Source organism: Pteropus vampyrus, unplaced genomic scaffold, assembly GCF_000151845.1.
Source record: "Pteropus vampyrus isolate Shadow unplaced genomic scaffold, Pvam_2.0 Scaffold130, whole genome shotgun sequence".
NCBI classification, from domain to species: Eukaryota; Metazoa; Chordata; class Mammalia; order Chiroptera; family Pteropodidae; genus Pteropus; species Pteropus vampyrus.
The window spans coordinates 4,524,738-4,538,023 of record NW_011888911.1 but is presented as its reverse complement, the minus strand read 5'-3'; the positions used below and the strand labels follow the sequence as shown (position 1 = coordinate 4,538,023).

General features: G+C 46.0%; 1 protein-coding gene across 5 annotated transcripts in view; it reads right to left on the bottom strand.

Annotated features, from left to right (window-relative positions):
- The window catches only part of LOC105296855 (protein HIRA), an 80,526-nt gene that overhangs the window by 40,211 nt on the left and 27,029 nt on the right, over window positions 1-13,286 (bottom strand). For all 5 annotated transcript variants that reach the window (XM_023534725.1, XM_011367207.2, XM_023534726.1 and 2 more), the window contains 7 exons: window positions 11,942-12,037; window positions 10,583-10,743; window positions 8,129-8,296; window positions 6,201-6,314; window positions 4,160-4,230; window positions 3,389-3,494; window positions 1,118-1,333 (listed from right to left, as the gene is read on the bottom strand). In XM_023534725.1, coding sequence (XP_023390493.1) covers window positions 1,118-1,333; window positions 3,389-3,494; window positions 4,160-4,230; window positions 6,201-6,314; window positions 8,129-8,296; window positions 10,583-10,743; window positions 11,942-12,037 — 932 coding nt within the window. The remainder of the gene's footprint in view (window positions 1-1,117; window positions 1,334-3,388; window positions 3,495-4,159; window positions 4,231-6,200; window positions 6,315-8,128; window positions 8,297-10,582; window positions 10,744-11,941; window positions 12,038-13,286) is intronic.

Below are 13,286 nucleotides of genomic sequence, written 5' to 3'. Positions count from 1 at the left end.
AGGGAACTAATGGATGATACCTGTACCCTTCAGCCTACACCCTTGTCTCTACGCTGTAGTTTGCAAACTCTCCTCCACAAAAGGCTCATAACCAAGGGTTCCTAGTTACACATTATGTCTGAGTCTCCTTGGGAGGTTCATCAAACTCCTGGAGATGGTTTAAGCTCCCTGGGTAATCACAACATTTCCTGCCCTTTCCTACCCCATCTCCTCCTCCTACCCACAAGTGAGACATAACTTCCAGAAGAAGAAGGGGGAGCCCACAGATGTCTGCTAAGAGTAGTGCCTGAAACCCAATGTTCTCAGTACAATAAGTCCTTACTTAATGTCACTGATAGGTTCTTGGAAACTGCAACTTTAAGGGAAACAACATATAAGGAAACCAAATTTACCATAGGCTAATTGGTATAAATAAAAGTTAAGTGCCAACGGCATATTTCTGGTCACAAAAACACCACCAAACTTCTAAATAAAGACCCAAAATGCTTCGAATATTAAACATTGAAATAAATGTGAGCTATACATACATTTTAAACAGATTAATAAAAACAAATAAGATGATTATTTCCTAACCCACTTATCCCAGTTCAGGGTCACAGGTGGCCAGAGCCTTTCCGGCAGCTCACAGTATAAGGTGGGAACCCACTCACCCAGACAGGAAACCTAACATGGGCATCTTTGGGATGCAGGAGGAAACCAGAGTAGTCAGAGAAAACCCATTCAGATATGAGGAGGAAGTGCGGAGTCTACACAGCGACCCCAGCCAGGAATCGGTATTTTTTTTCTCATCAGTGTTGTAACAAAACACGTTGAACCAAACGACATTATTCGAGGACCTGTTGTATATAGAATTTCCAAGAAAGGCCAAGTTCCCATAAGAGATGAACTCTTCTAGAGCACCGTGGGGGCACAAAAGTCTTTGATAAAGGTGCCTTAGGCTCCATTATTACCTCATGCAGCTGAGAGTAATGGGCCAAGTGGGCCCAAGCTGGCTTACCCTTGGGTCCTGTACTAGGCCTAGCACACACCCATCTCCACACTACTCATGCCTGTGCCCTGTCCAGATTGCCTGTTCTCCTGTGCTCATGTTCTCAGTGAAATCTGTCCAAGCCCTCACCTTCCTGATGTCTTCCAGACTCTCTCCATTGACGACACCAGCAACTGAGGCTGCCGATCCTGTCTCTCTGGCAGTGGCACTCTTCTGGTCTAGCTGTTGCTGTTGCTGCCTTCGCTGGTACTTGAGCATCTCAGGGTTCTCGATGACAGCTGTGGAGAGCTGAGCCTCAGTCATGATAGCCAAGCTCTTGCCGTAAGTGGACTGGTGAATGCGGCTCTAGAGGAAGCAGAGAAAAGTGTAATAAACCAGCTATGAACAGACAGGTGGTAAATACTGCCCACCAGTGGGTGAGCTGTGGGTTGGTTCTCCTGGCTCTGAAAGCAGAAAGGGCCCTGGGCAGGGGACCCAGAGCACTGGATTCTAGCTCTCCATTGTTTCCCACCCTATTCTGCCTGTAAGCTGATTAGATGACTCTGGAGCAGTCTTGTACCTTCCCTAGATGTTTATAGCCTCCAGTGTACCTATAGCTAGGGACGAAAGTGAATGAATAATCAACAAGAAAATACCTACTCCATTTCTGATGCAGAACAAATGGAAAACGTTTGCTGAACTGAAGTTAAGACACTCAAACTGCTAACATAAGGCTCTAGATCACTCTAAAGACCCCAAACACTCTTTGAGAATCAGATACTGAAACCAGAGTCTGCAGATCTTGTCTACAGCCATCAGCATATGGTTGGAGATCACCATGGGGCTGCTAACAGTGTCTGAGAACAAGAGAAGGCCTGGCATAGCAGACCTGGGGAAATCCCTCTCTGCCCCCACTGTCTCCCAACATGTTGTGATCCTTGTGAGTAGAGCCTCCCTCCATTCTCCCAGGTCTCATTAGTCTCATGCCACAACATACCAGACAGGACCCCAAGAGGGAAGGGATGGTGTCTCCAGCACACTGGAATGACTGCTGTGACGAGGAACAGATTCACATAAGGATGTGCTATGACCAACATGGAAGTCAGTAGGATATCTGCCTCAAATAAAGGATGCTGAGAGGGGAGGCAGCACTTTGGGACCCGCTCCTGCAGAGCCTGTATGTGGCCAGAAACTTCCCTCCCCTGCCGCCTTGGCTCTTGGCTCCTCTCCCCTGAAATCTCGAGGTAGAATTCAGAATTTGGCTGATGTCTACCTAGTGATCCTTGAACATGGGGTCCTGCCTGTCATCTGGGAAATGGTAAGCTAGACAGGTTATTACATAGGCTCCCACTGTGGCTCTTCAAGGGGGAGTGGAGTACACAGTGATGTCAGGTAACCTGATGACAGTGACAAGGTGGAAAGAAGACCTAAGGCCACTGAGACATTCATCCTTTCATTACAAGAAACTGCTAGGGTGCCAGGCCCTGCTCTAGGTGCTATCAAGAAAGCAGACCCGTAACCCCAAGGGGTTTATATCATAGTGGGAGGTCCACACAGTAGCTTAAGAGGGAGCCTCTACCAACAATCGAATCACTAAGAGGTGAGCTGCCCACCTGTTCTGAGCTTTCACAGGGCTCTTTTCAGACAAATGAACACATTCCGCTAAGTGCTGGCAAAGGCCCATTTGTAGAAACACTGGTCCTAAGTCTGTGGTAGGTAAAGCAGAGCCTTTCCCGAAGCTCTTGAGGAAGGGAACATGGGCCATACTTTCCTGGGCAAAACATAGAGGTCTGGCCCAAAGGCAGCAGGCCTGGGCCAGGCTTCTGTTCTTGTTCTTAAAGGTCATACATGATCTTGGCAAAAGGCCATACTATTTTCCAAGGCTTAGTTACCCCATTGGTGAAATAGGTAAGCCCTGCCATGAAAGGTTTTGTGTAATTGAAATAATATATGCAAACACACAGCCCAGAGTCTGGTATACAGTATGTGCTGAGAAACAACCAATGTTACTATTAAGTTGCTACTCCGTGGCAACCATCAGTACAAGACAAAGGGGAAAGTGATGTAAGCAGGGACCCTTGGGAGTACTCCTGCTCTCTCCCAGAGTGAAACCTCCTAATGTGTGGCTAATTATCAGCTCAGAAAATGCCCAAAGTTGTTTTATTATTAATTCCAGAACTGATTTCTGACATGAACGGAGATTCATTCTTAAATTAATCTATTTTGTAAAGAAAACAAGGATTACAATCTATAAAAGACAAATACCCAATAATACATTAAGAAACAATGTGTCTGTAAATGTCACAAGAAGAGGGTCCAATTGAAGGGACGACCTCTCAGAGGTATCATGGCCATTTCTGTAGCTCCAGAGCATACGCACACAGCACATGGGCCACTAGCTGGCAATATGTTGTCTCCTACCTTCTCCTCCTCGCTCAGGGGGTCTCCAAGCTCATCCTGAGAGAAATCTAGGAATGCCACAGATCCATCCATGGAGCACACCAGAATGCCTAGCCCATTCAGAGTCCTGAAAGAGATGGTCATCAGCAGCCTGAGAGCAAGTGCCTACAGTCCTCACCCATGCCTCAGTGGACCTAGGAGGATGGCAGGGCAAGGCTCTAGGTAGAGGCCTAGAACTCCTGGTTCCTTTCTGTGGCCTGGAAGGGGTAGGGATGGGGGAGACAACTGTGTCCCAGAAGGTTCCAGCACCCTTTAGTTCTAAGCACATGTACAAAGTATCTCTTACCATATGTTTTTTAAGAATTTCATTTTTATTTATCTTATTTTTGAAACCATTTTTTTTTTCATGTAAAGGAGTATACATCTAGATGAGGTCACTGAGAGGCAGAATGTGTCTCCACACCTATGCTTACCTTGTTCATGAAATGACAGAGAGTGAAGCGGAACCAAGATCATAGCTCTCTCCTTTTCCTAAATATCAGTTTGTCTGAGAAGCATTTTGCAGGAGCAAATCCCAATGGAGCAAGGAGCACAGCAGCAGACATTCTCCCAACAGCAGGACCAAGCTGCCCTTTCCTGAATCAAGTGCAAACAGCACCCTGGGGGTCTGCTCCAGTGGCGACACCTCATAGGGTCCCTGGCTACCTGACCCTAATCACATCAAGGGACCTCATTTTCCAACATGTAGCCTCTTTTTCCTAGCCTGTGCATCGTTACAAGAATCCATCTTACCAAGAAATATCCATGATAGATTTGTCAAACAGCTCATGGATGACAACCAAAGGCCTTTTCAGACACGTGAGCTAGAAGGAAAGAAGCAGCAAAGGTTAATGAAATTAATGAAAACCACTTTTTGTTCACTTAGCTCAGTTAACACTACCAGTCCTAGAAGACTTGGATCGGAATTTTGCTGACACTCAGGGCATATTTAACTCTATTCAAACAGCAACCACCAAGATCCCAAATTGTGGAAACCAAAGCCTTCCAAAAATAAGCAAATTAGAGTGGGCCCTCCGAAAGTTTCATTGTGGTCTGGCAGGGGAGATGGCTTTATACAGACAACCAATAATGGAGGAGGGGGTTCTGGAAAGGCCATGACCTGAGCAAAGAAGGTCTAATGAACAGGGGATGGCATGCCAAGGCCTGGGCAGGGGATGAGGCAGCAAAGGCAACTCCTAGGACAGGAAAACAGATGCAGAGAGAACCCGGCACATCTTCTCTGGGCCTAAGAAATTCTGGTACACATTTACATAAGACTAGGTATAAGCGGCTACATATGTCACACAGGCTCATTCTACAGTGTGTGCAGATAGTCTGGAAACACACAAAAACAGTTTACATTGCCCTAATCCCCACCCATAGCTAACCACTATTAACACTTTGATGAGTTGTCTTCTGGTCTATCTTATGCTTTATCTCATTCTTTAAGGCACATAGTTCTGCCTGCTTTTTCATTTAATAAATAACAAGCATGTCATTAAGTATCTTCTAAATGCCTGTTTTTGATGACTGCATAACATTCACCATGTGCATATTCGTTATCTAGTCACTCTAATGTTGGGCCGTGCACTATCTCCACATTCCCACAGTTAGCAAGATCCATCTCTCATACACTAGTGTCTGACCTCCCTGCTGACAGGTCCTGAGGCCAAAGGGCATCCAGCTGGGTGGGAATACCCTTCTGCAGGGCTCCCACTAGGTGCCGCAGAAGCTTCTGGGAGGCTGGGACTGCTCTTGCAGAGAAGGAGTTGCTGTGACCATCCTAGTTGGGAAGAAAGATCTAGAATCTGAGCTACCTGGAATTCATGAGAATAATCTTGCCCCTACCATAATTCCACTTCCAGAAAACAAAACAAAACAGCCCTGCCCCTCCTACCCAAAATGTGTTTATAGACCCCTCAGCAATCTAGACCTTGTGATGTTTTGGTCAAAGCACCATGAATGGAGCCCCAGGCTGAGAGGAGCCCAGGAAGAACATTCCTGGAACTGCCTATGATGGCAGTAGGGTTCAGGTTCTGGAATAAATGGTACATGAATACTGGGCCTGAAAAAAATCACAATGTACACAGCAGTTGATTTCTCTGTGACAAACGACCATAATAAATGCAGCCAGAGGATAACCTTCAAACCTACAATTTTAAATCCACTGTTTATGGGGAAATTAATAAGGAATAAACAACAAACATAATAACATACACTGATCTCAACATTATGCTGAGTGAAAGCAATGCAAAACACAAAAAAGTAAGCACTGTACGAATCCATTTATAGGAAGTTTAAGGACAGGCAAAACTCATTGTGACAGACATCATTAGAGTAGCTGCCTTGGCTAGAGGGTGGGGTCTTGAATGGGCAGGGACAAGGAACATTCCGGGACAGTGGTTACACAAGTAAACATGTACAACAATGCATTGAGTTGTATGCTTCAAGTGAATATACTTTATGTAGGCTCTATGTCGATACAGGGTTTTTTTTAAACGAAGCAAACATAACATGCCAACTATGGCACTGACCACCGAGGGTACACAAGAACTGGACACAAGAGCTGCTCTGGCTGGAAGTCAGTGCAGCTTCTCCTAGCTGGGCCCAAGTCCAAGCTTCAGTGCTTCCTTCCAGGGTGACGGGAGGACCTGACCCCAGGTGCAGGGTGGAAGCACTAGGCACACCAAAAGCAGGGTTCCCTCATCTTCCAGACCTCCAGACTCCGCCTCCTTCACCAGTCCCATCTCCTATTCCCCTGCAGGAGCAGCAAAGCTCATGATGGGGGGCTCACCCAGACAGAGAGAGAACGGTCCTTGCTGCCAACAGCACAGCAGCAGTATGGGCAGCTGGGCTTTGCAGAACTCCCATTCTTCTGCTTCTTTTTGAAGATTTTTGGGTTGAATTTCTAAAGCCAAATAACAAATGCTAAAATAACTGATCAAGTATCAAGCATATACCCCATGCCAAGGATTATAAACATACCACAATCCTAGACTACTGGTGGGAGCCCCATACAGACATCCTATCTTCCCAGCCCCAGGCACTCAGCAAGTTTAATTTCATCTTCACAGCTACCCAGGAGGCATTTTGCTGAGGATGAAATGGAGGCTCAGAAGTCACAAACCTGTGCTGAGTCAACAAATGAGTAAGTGGTGAGATGAAGATTTGAAACTGGGTCTACCAACTCTCCAATTCTGGGACTACGGCCAGGTCGACGGCAGGGGAGCTACAAGAATTGGCACTCGGAAGCCCTCCTGACCTGGGCAGGGCCAGGTCTAGGACTGGGCTTTAGGGATAAGGTCCTGAGGGAGGGCTGCTCTAGTATCCCTTTCCTTTCACTGTATTTTCTTGCTCACAGTCAAAACTGTCTGGTAGAGACTTATCAGTCCTGCATGATCTCACGAACAGGGAAAATGACATCAGATTAAAGTCAGCCCAGGGACTACCCCAGTGTAACCTGAGCTTCACTGCTGGAAAGGCTGGAAGCACATGCTGAGCTCTCTGCTGCTTTCCTGGATTGAAAAGGATTGGAGCTCTAGACTCAGAGTTGAAAATCCCAGGCCAGGAGAACTGAGGAGGAAGGGTGTCAGGTGGCCCAGAGGGGTTCTAATCCCAGAGGGCAAACAGGAATGGCCAAGGGTGCACAGAGACTGGAGAACATGGAATCAAAAGCATGTACCCTGGGCTTGAGTCTCCACAACCACTGGGTTGGCTGCAAGGCCTCAGCACCACCATCTCACAGGGCCACTCTTATAGTAGCTGTTAGGATCACTTGAGAGAGTCATGTGGAAGCACTGTTAACTACAGAGCAGTGACTTTCAAACATTTTAGCAAAATGGTCCTGATTTCAAACAAAATCTTACATGGACTCCTATACAAAAAAAATTAAAGAAGCAATATTTTATTTATATAAATTTAAACCACAGTATACAGTATTTATTATCAATTTAAACAATGGGAAGGATGAGCCCATTTCGATGAATAAAAAAACTGAGATCAGGGGCCAGATCCTTCACTTTTACCAGCCTCAGCCCATCAGTCTACTGACTTTGTTGTGGTTACCCAGTGCTGAGGAAATTCAGGTTCTCACATGCCACTTGCTTTGGGCACTCCAAAGACACTCTTCAATTTAAGTCATTCAGAAGCATAAAAGGAGTGGCCAATACTCTCTCAAGACTGAGAAACAGCAACCCACATCTTCTGGTACTCTTCTCCCTGCCACGTAAAGGCAGCTCCAGACTCAGGCAAGTGCTCCATCCCTAGCACAGCCTCGTAGCTATAGTTGGCCACTGCTAGGGCGCCGGGACAAGCACATGTGCTCGGTAGCCGCACAACCTGCACTGTGTCCCCCAGAACTGGGTGAGTGGGGCACTTGTGAGGATCACCATGCCTGAGTACCCATGAGCAGACCCCAATGTGTAAATAGAGCAAAGCCACAGTGTTCCTAACCACAAAGACTGATATTGGTGATGTTCATCATGTTAAAGTTTGCCAATAAAACACATGAATATGTAATTCTATTTTATAAATTTAGTTTTTTCAACACTGAAACATAAGTATTTAAAATGAAACAAGAAAGTGACATGTGCTGGATCTCAGAGCCCACTACCTCAGTCACACACATGACCCAGGCTTAGGGAGCACGGCACTGCCCAGGCCCTGAAGGTACTACTCAGGGCCGGGCCCACAGTCAGCTGGCCGGAGGCTGAGTACACTCACCACAACGGTCACGGCTTTTCGGTGCCCAACAAAGTCCATGTTGGTCTTCCAGCCCTCCCGTTCAATGATCTGGGCGGTGGGGCCGGAGTTGTTCATGGCGTGGGCAGACACCAGGTAATGTCCATCAGGTGACCAGCTGAGCCGTAACACATGGGTCGTCCCTCCACACTGAAAGAAACATCTGTGCTTGAAAGGAGTTCAAGCCAACCTTGTGACCAAAACTCTGGCCTCAAGAATAAAGATGACTCAGCCATAAGGGAAAATAAAATCTTGCCATTTTCGACAACATAGATAGACTTAGAAGGTATTATGCTAAGTGAAATAAGTCAGACAAAGCAAGACAAATATTGTGTGATCTCACTTATATGTAGAATCTAAAAAAACTAGACAAATGAACAAACTAAACAAAGGAGACTCATAGATACAAAGAACAAACTGACAGTTGCCAGAGGGCAGACAGTGGGAGGATGGGCAAAAAAGGTGAAGGGGATTAAGAGGTACAAACTTATATATGTCACAGAAATGTAATGTACAACATAGAGAATACAGCCGATATCACAATAACTTTGTACAGTGACTGATAGTTACTAGACTTCTCATGGTGATCGCTTCGTAAGGTATATAAATGTCAAATCACTATGTTGTACATCAAAATATTGTATGTCAGCTATACTTTAAAAAGAGCTTTATATTCCAAAAATAAAAATAAAAAGAATAAAGTTGAACTCTGATTTACAAATAAAGTATGATGGTGGAGCGTGTATCCGAGCTTCTGGCTATACCAACAGCTCTAACTCCAGTCTCTCCAGATGATCCAATAAAAAAGGCTCTTTCAGATGAGATTGAGAGCTACAACATCCCATAGGAGCTGAGCACAGCACAGCAGTGTAGGCCCTGAAGGGATATGCAGGACGGATATCTCTTTTAACTGTCAACTCTGCATGGGCCATTTCTGACCACTGACCCCTTTCTTCTGCCAAGCACCTGTTAACCTGACTATGAAGTCTGTAGAGCACTCACTGCAGTGGAGAAAGAGCCTTGTTGACCCACAGAAGCCTGTCTCTGTGATGCAGCCAGTGACCACAAACCACCACCTGCTCTCTCAAGCCTGGTGAAGCAAAGGAGAAGAGGTTCCCTGACCTGGACTGAGAGCTAGGGCAGAGCATCCCTTCAGTATTCCTCCTGCAAAGTTCCTCCTCCAAAAGTCAGCCCCCTGAAGCTCAAGGTCAGTCCAGGGCAGCCCTAAAGACTTAGGGGTTAAGATCTTGGCCTTACAGCTTCAGAGGAGGGTAGGACAAGGCAGGGGGTAGTGACACCCCTGCTTCAACTTCTGCCAGGCCAGACCCAGGCAGGGCAGGCCCACACCAGAGGTTGAAGAGTGCTGTCAGTTCCCACCCGGACTTCAAAAACTCCTGCTCCATCTCCCACAACCACTCCCAGGACCCTACCTCCTGCCTGCAGCTGGAGCCCTGAAGAACTCCAGGAGGTGTGAAGGCCCATTGCCCTTGTATAAGGCTGTTGCCAAGGAGGGTAGAACTAAGTAAGATAAATACTGGTACTAATGTGCCCAATCCAGGAGCTGTTGCTGGTTTAGGGAGAAATGAATACATATTTCCACTTTTCACCCACAGTTAGCCCTGTCCAGTGGGCCAACATCTATTCTCCCTGCAAAACTATGCTTGTGTCCTTTCCTCTGAGAAGCCTTCCCTGATGACAACATGCCCCAGGCCCTGGGCTGTTTCTGCACACTCTGAACAACACCATTACCATGCTCACAACAAACTCAAATGTCTGTCTTTCTCACCAGGCTCTAAGATTCAAGGGAGAGAACTCCATCTCCATCCACTTTTATTTCCTGTACCCAGTAATGCCTTACAGGTAGTAGGCACTTAAAAACTGTCTAATGAACAATGGCAAGCTTAAGCTCTGATCCCATATAAAATGAGAACTCAACTAAAAAAAGAGATAGTAAAATACTGCACAAGCCACTACAGTCTGACCTCCAGATATTTTGCAAACCGTACTGGTTAACTGTAACCAAAAAAGTCAGCTATCCTGCAGAGCAGAATTCAGTAGCAAAGCCACAGCACAGTCAGGAAAAATACAAGATAGCAATGCAATATAAATGTCACATGGTGAAAAAAAGGTTCATCGTCTCTTTGGCAGCCAGCTATGTGGCACAATGTTATGGAGGCATCCCTAAGGTTCTCTTAAGCTTTAAAACTTATAAATCCTTTTCACTTCAAAGTTGGACGTTTGATAGCATCTGATAGATGTAAGATTTTCATCAACTGACTCTTCAGGCTAAAGTGCTCACCCTAGAGAACCCTGAGCCATCTGCTCTGGTCCCCGGACTCTACATTCACCCACAAGGTCCAGACCCCAGCCAGTTCTTCCTCTATGCACAGAAGTGAGGAAGGCTGCTGCATTGAGCTCTCTGGGCTGTCCCCATACCTCGTCAAAAGGTTTGGTGATGCTGGTCTCCAACTGCCAGTCCAGAGTCCTCCACACCTTCAGGCTCCGGTCATCAGCTTGAGAGGCAATGTATTTACCAACAGGGTCCCAAGTCAATCCCTTTACCAAACCAGAATGACCTCTCAGAGTAGCTAAAATTTCTGTGAAGAAAAATAAGAGAGTGGAAAGGTGTAACCTAGGGGAAAATGATGACTCTACATGGAAACATGGGCTACAATCTACAGGCTATGGAATGGCTAGCCAAGAATAGGGATTTCAGGAGTCCATCTTTGCCAGCCACCACTCCTGGCACAAGCGGAAGAGCTCCCTAATCTGGTCACCACCAAGGCAAAAGTAACCTGAAGAAATGACTACACCCGGGATTTCCCTTCATTCATAGACAGCACTTGTGGGTTGAGGCTGCTTGTACCCTGGAAGGAGCCAAATTCTGCCCCGTTATCTTATCTATAGCCAGTGGTCTTGCACATGGTTTTTCCTTCTGGACAGAAGAAGCCCACTCCACCTGGGCTGTGACATTGGCACTTTTGATGTGAACCTCCCTGGCAGTTCAGGGGACTGGGCACTGCACTGAGTGAGTCCTCTGTTAAATCATCACTGAGGACAAGGGTGTGTGAGACAGTACCTCTTAGAGATCTGTAATCTAAACGTCACCCCAACCTCCAAATCTGCTACTCCGTGGCCAGGCCAAGTGTCCGTCTCTACTTATGCTGGTGACTTAGAAAAAAATGACTTGGATCAACTCCATGGATCATGCTTTTTAGTGCATGAGGAAAACATACTCCAGATATCAAGCAGGAATGTGACGGCATCTCACTAGTTATAAATTGCAGTGCTATGCCAGGTTATGCCATCTGTCATGACTTTAAACACATTAATAAGAAAAATTAATCTTTTATGAAGCTGGATTTTTCAGCTTACATCTGCTCAAAGGCGTCACAGAGGAGATGGCAAATGAGCTGAAGCCAGAGCCCAGCAGTGAGAGGGCTGCCCTTGAGGGCACATGTGTGAGGGCACCAGGGTGCACTGAAGGTACAGCACCAGTGGGGGCAACCAGGTGAGCTGAGCACAAGCTGGGAGTGGTCTCCAATGCTAGTTGTCAACATACCACCTTCAGAATCTGTGGCACATCTATGTTAGCACTCAGTTACTATTTTTCTTTAATATAAACCTCTTTCAAAAACTTAAATATAATTGATGAAGAAAAAAGAACTGAGTTATTGATAAGACACATGAATCCCTGTCCACTGTGAGACATAGCCTGCCACCAGCTGAAGGAGACGGAGCCCACCCCACGGATGAGCGGCCCATTTCTGCTGCCGCCCAGTCAGAGGCTCAGACCTGGGAACTTGACTGCATTCCAGATGACGACAGTATTATCCACGCTGCATGAGGCCAGCCAGGCGTCATGGGGAGACCACGCTACATCCATCACATCTGGAAGACAGAGGGCAGGCAGTGAGTCTCTTATCTGGCATGCAGATTTGGTAAGGGGGGCACACTCAGCACCACCCCTGTCTGCCAGCTGGGCCAGCAGTCCCTGGTGTCATGTCTGAGGATACTTGACCTGGGACCATCATAACTAGACTTTTTTTTTTTAAGCCAATCTGAAAAACTTCCCCACTCAGGTTTTTCAACTGGTCCTAAAATTTGAAGCATCAAACTGATCCCGCCCCACTCCTTTTACAGACAAGCAACTAAGGGAACAGCTGAGAGACTGGCACCTTGTGGCATTACACTCACGTATTAGAACCCTAGCTCTGACACCTACTGAGCCTATGGCCTGGGGCTTGCTCCTCAACCCTGCTAAGCTTATTTCTCTCTAACTGGGCCTTCCTCATACAGCCCTTTGAGCACTGTGGGTCTAGCACTTCACAGAATGCCTGGCACACAGTCAGAGCTCAACAGCTGCTGACTAACTGAATGAATGAAAAGTCATCTTCAGATTCTTTTCTTCATAAATTGGACCTCACTTCCAAGATGCTGACAGGAGCACCCCTTTCCTGCATAGCCGTCAAACACAATTAATCGTGCTCATTTCTTTGTGACTCAGTTTTCACATCTGTAAAATGAAGATTAAAAAATCAACCTATCCTCAGAGGGTTACTGTGAGGATTTAGTGTGAAGAATTACCACAGAACGGTGCCAGGCACACGCCAAGGCATCAATAAAGGTCAACCATGATGGTGACAATGCCCATCTTGCCATGGAGGTGTGGTGGTGTGATTTTTCTAACCTCATTGCCTGATGTAATGCTAAGTGTAGAGAAGAATGGCTGGCGAGATGAAGAATCAGAAACACAGCAGCAAGTTAATAGCTATCTAGTCCTTCCCTTGTAGGATTTTTAAAAAGAGGCATAAGTAAGATATTCAAAATTTCTATTGTACTTTTTTTCTAGTTTTTAAAAAATCTTTAGTGACAGCTTGACGAATTTTTTCCACATTGACTGGACTTTGCATTTCACACTGCATATGAACTGGTATGCTGCATTTAGTATTCTAACAGCCTATGTGATTTTCAGGGCTTCTTTTGATTGTTCTGTATTCTATGTCACTGAGAACATTTGCTACCATAAACAGACATAATAAACAGAACTTTAACTGGGTTCTAGTTTTCCATGCTAATGAGCACATCTGTATATGTCACTCCCCCACATCCTGGATTGTATTTTTTTTTTTTTTTTGAG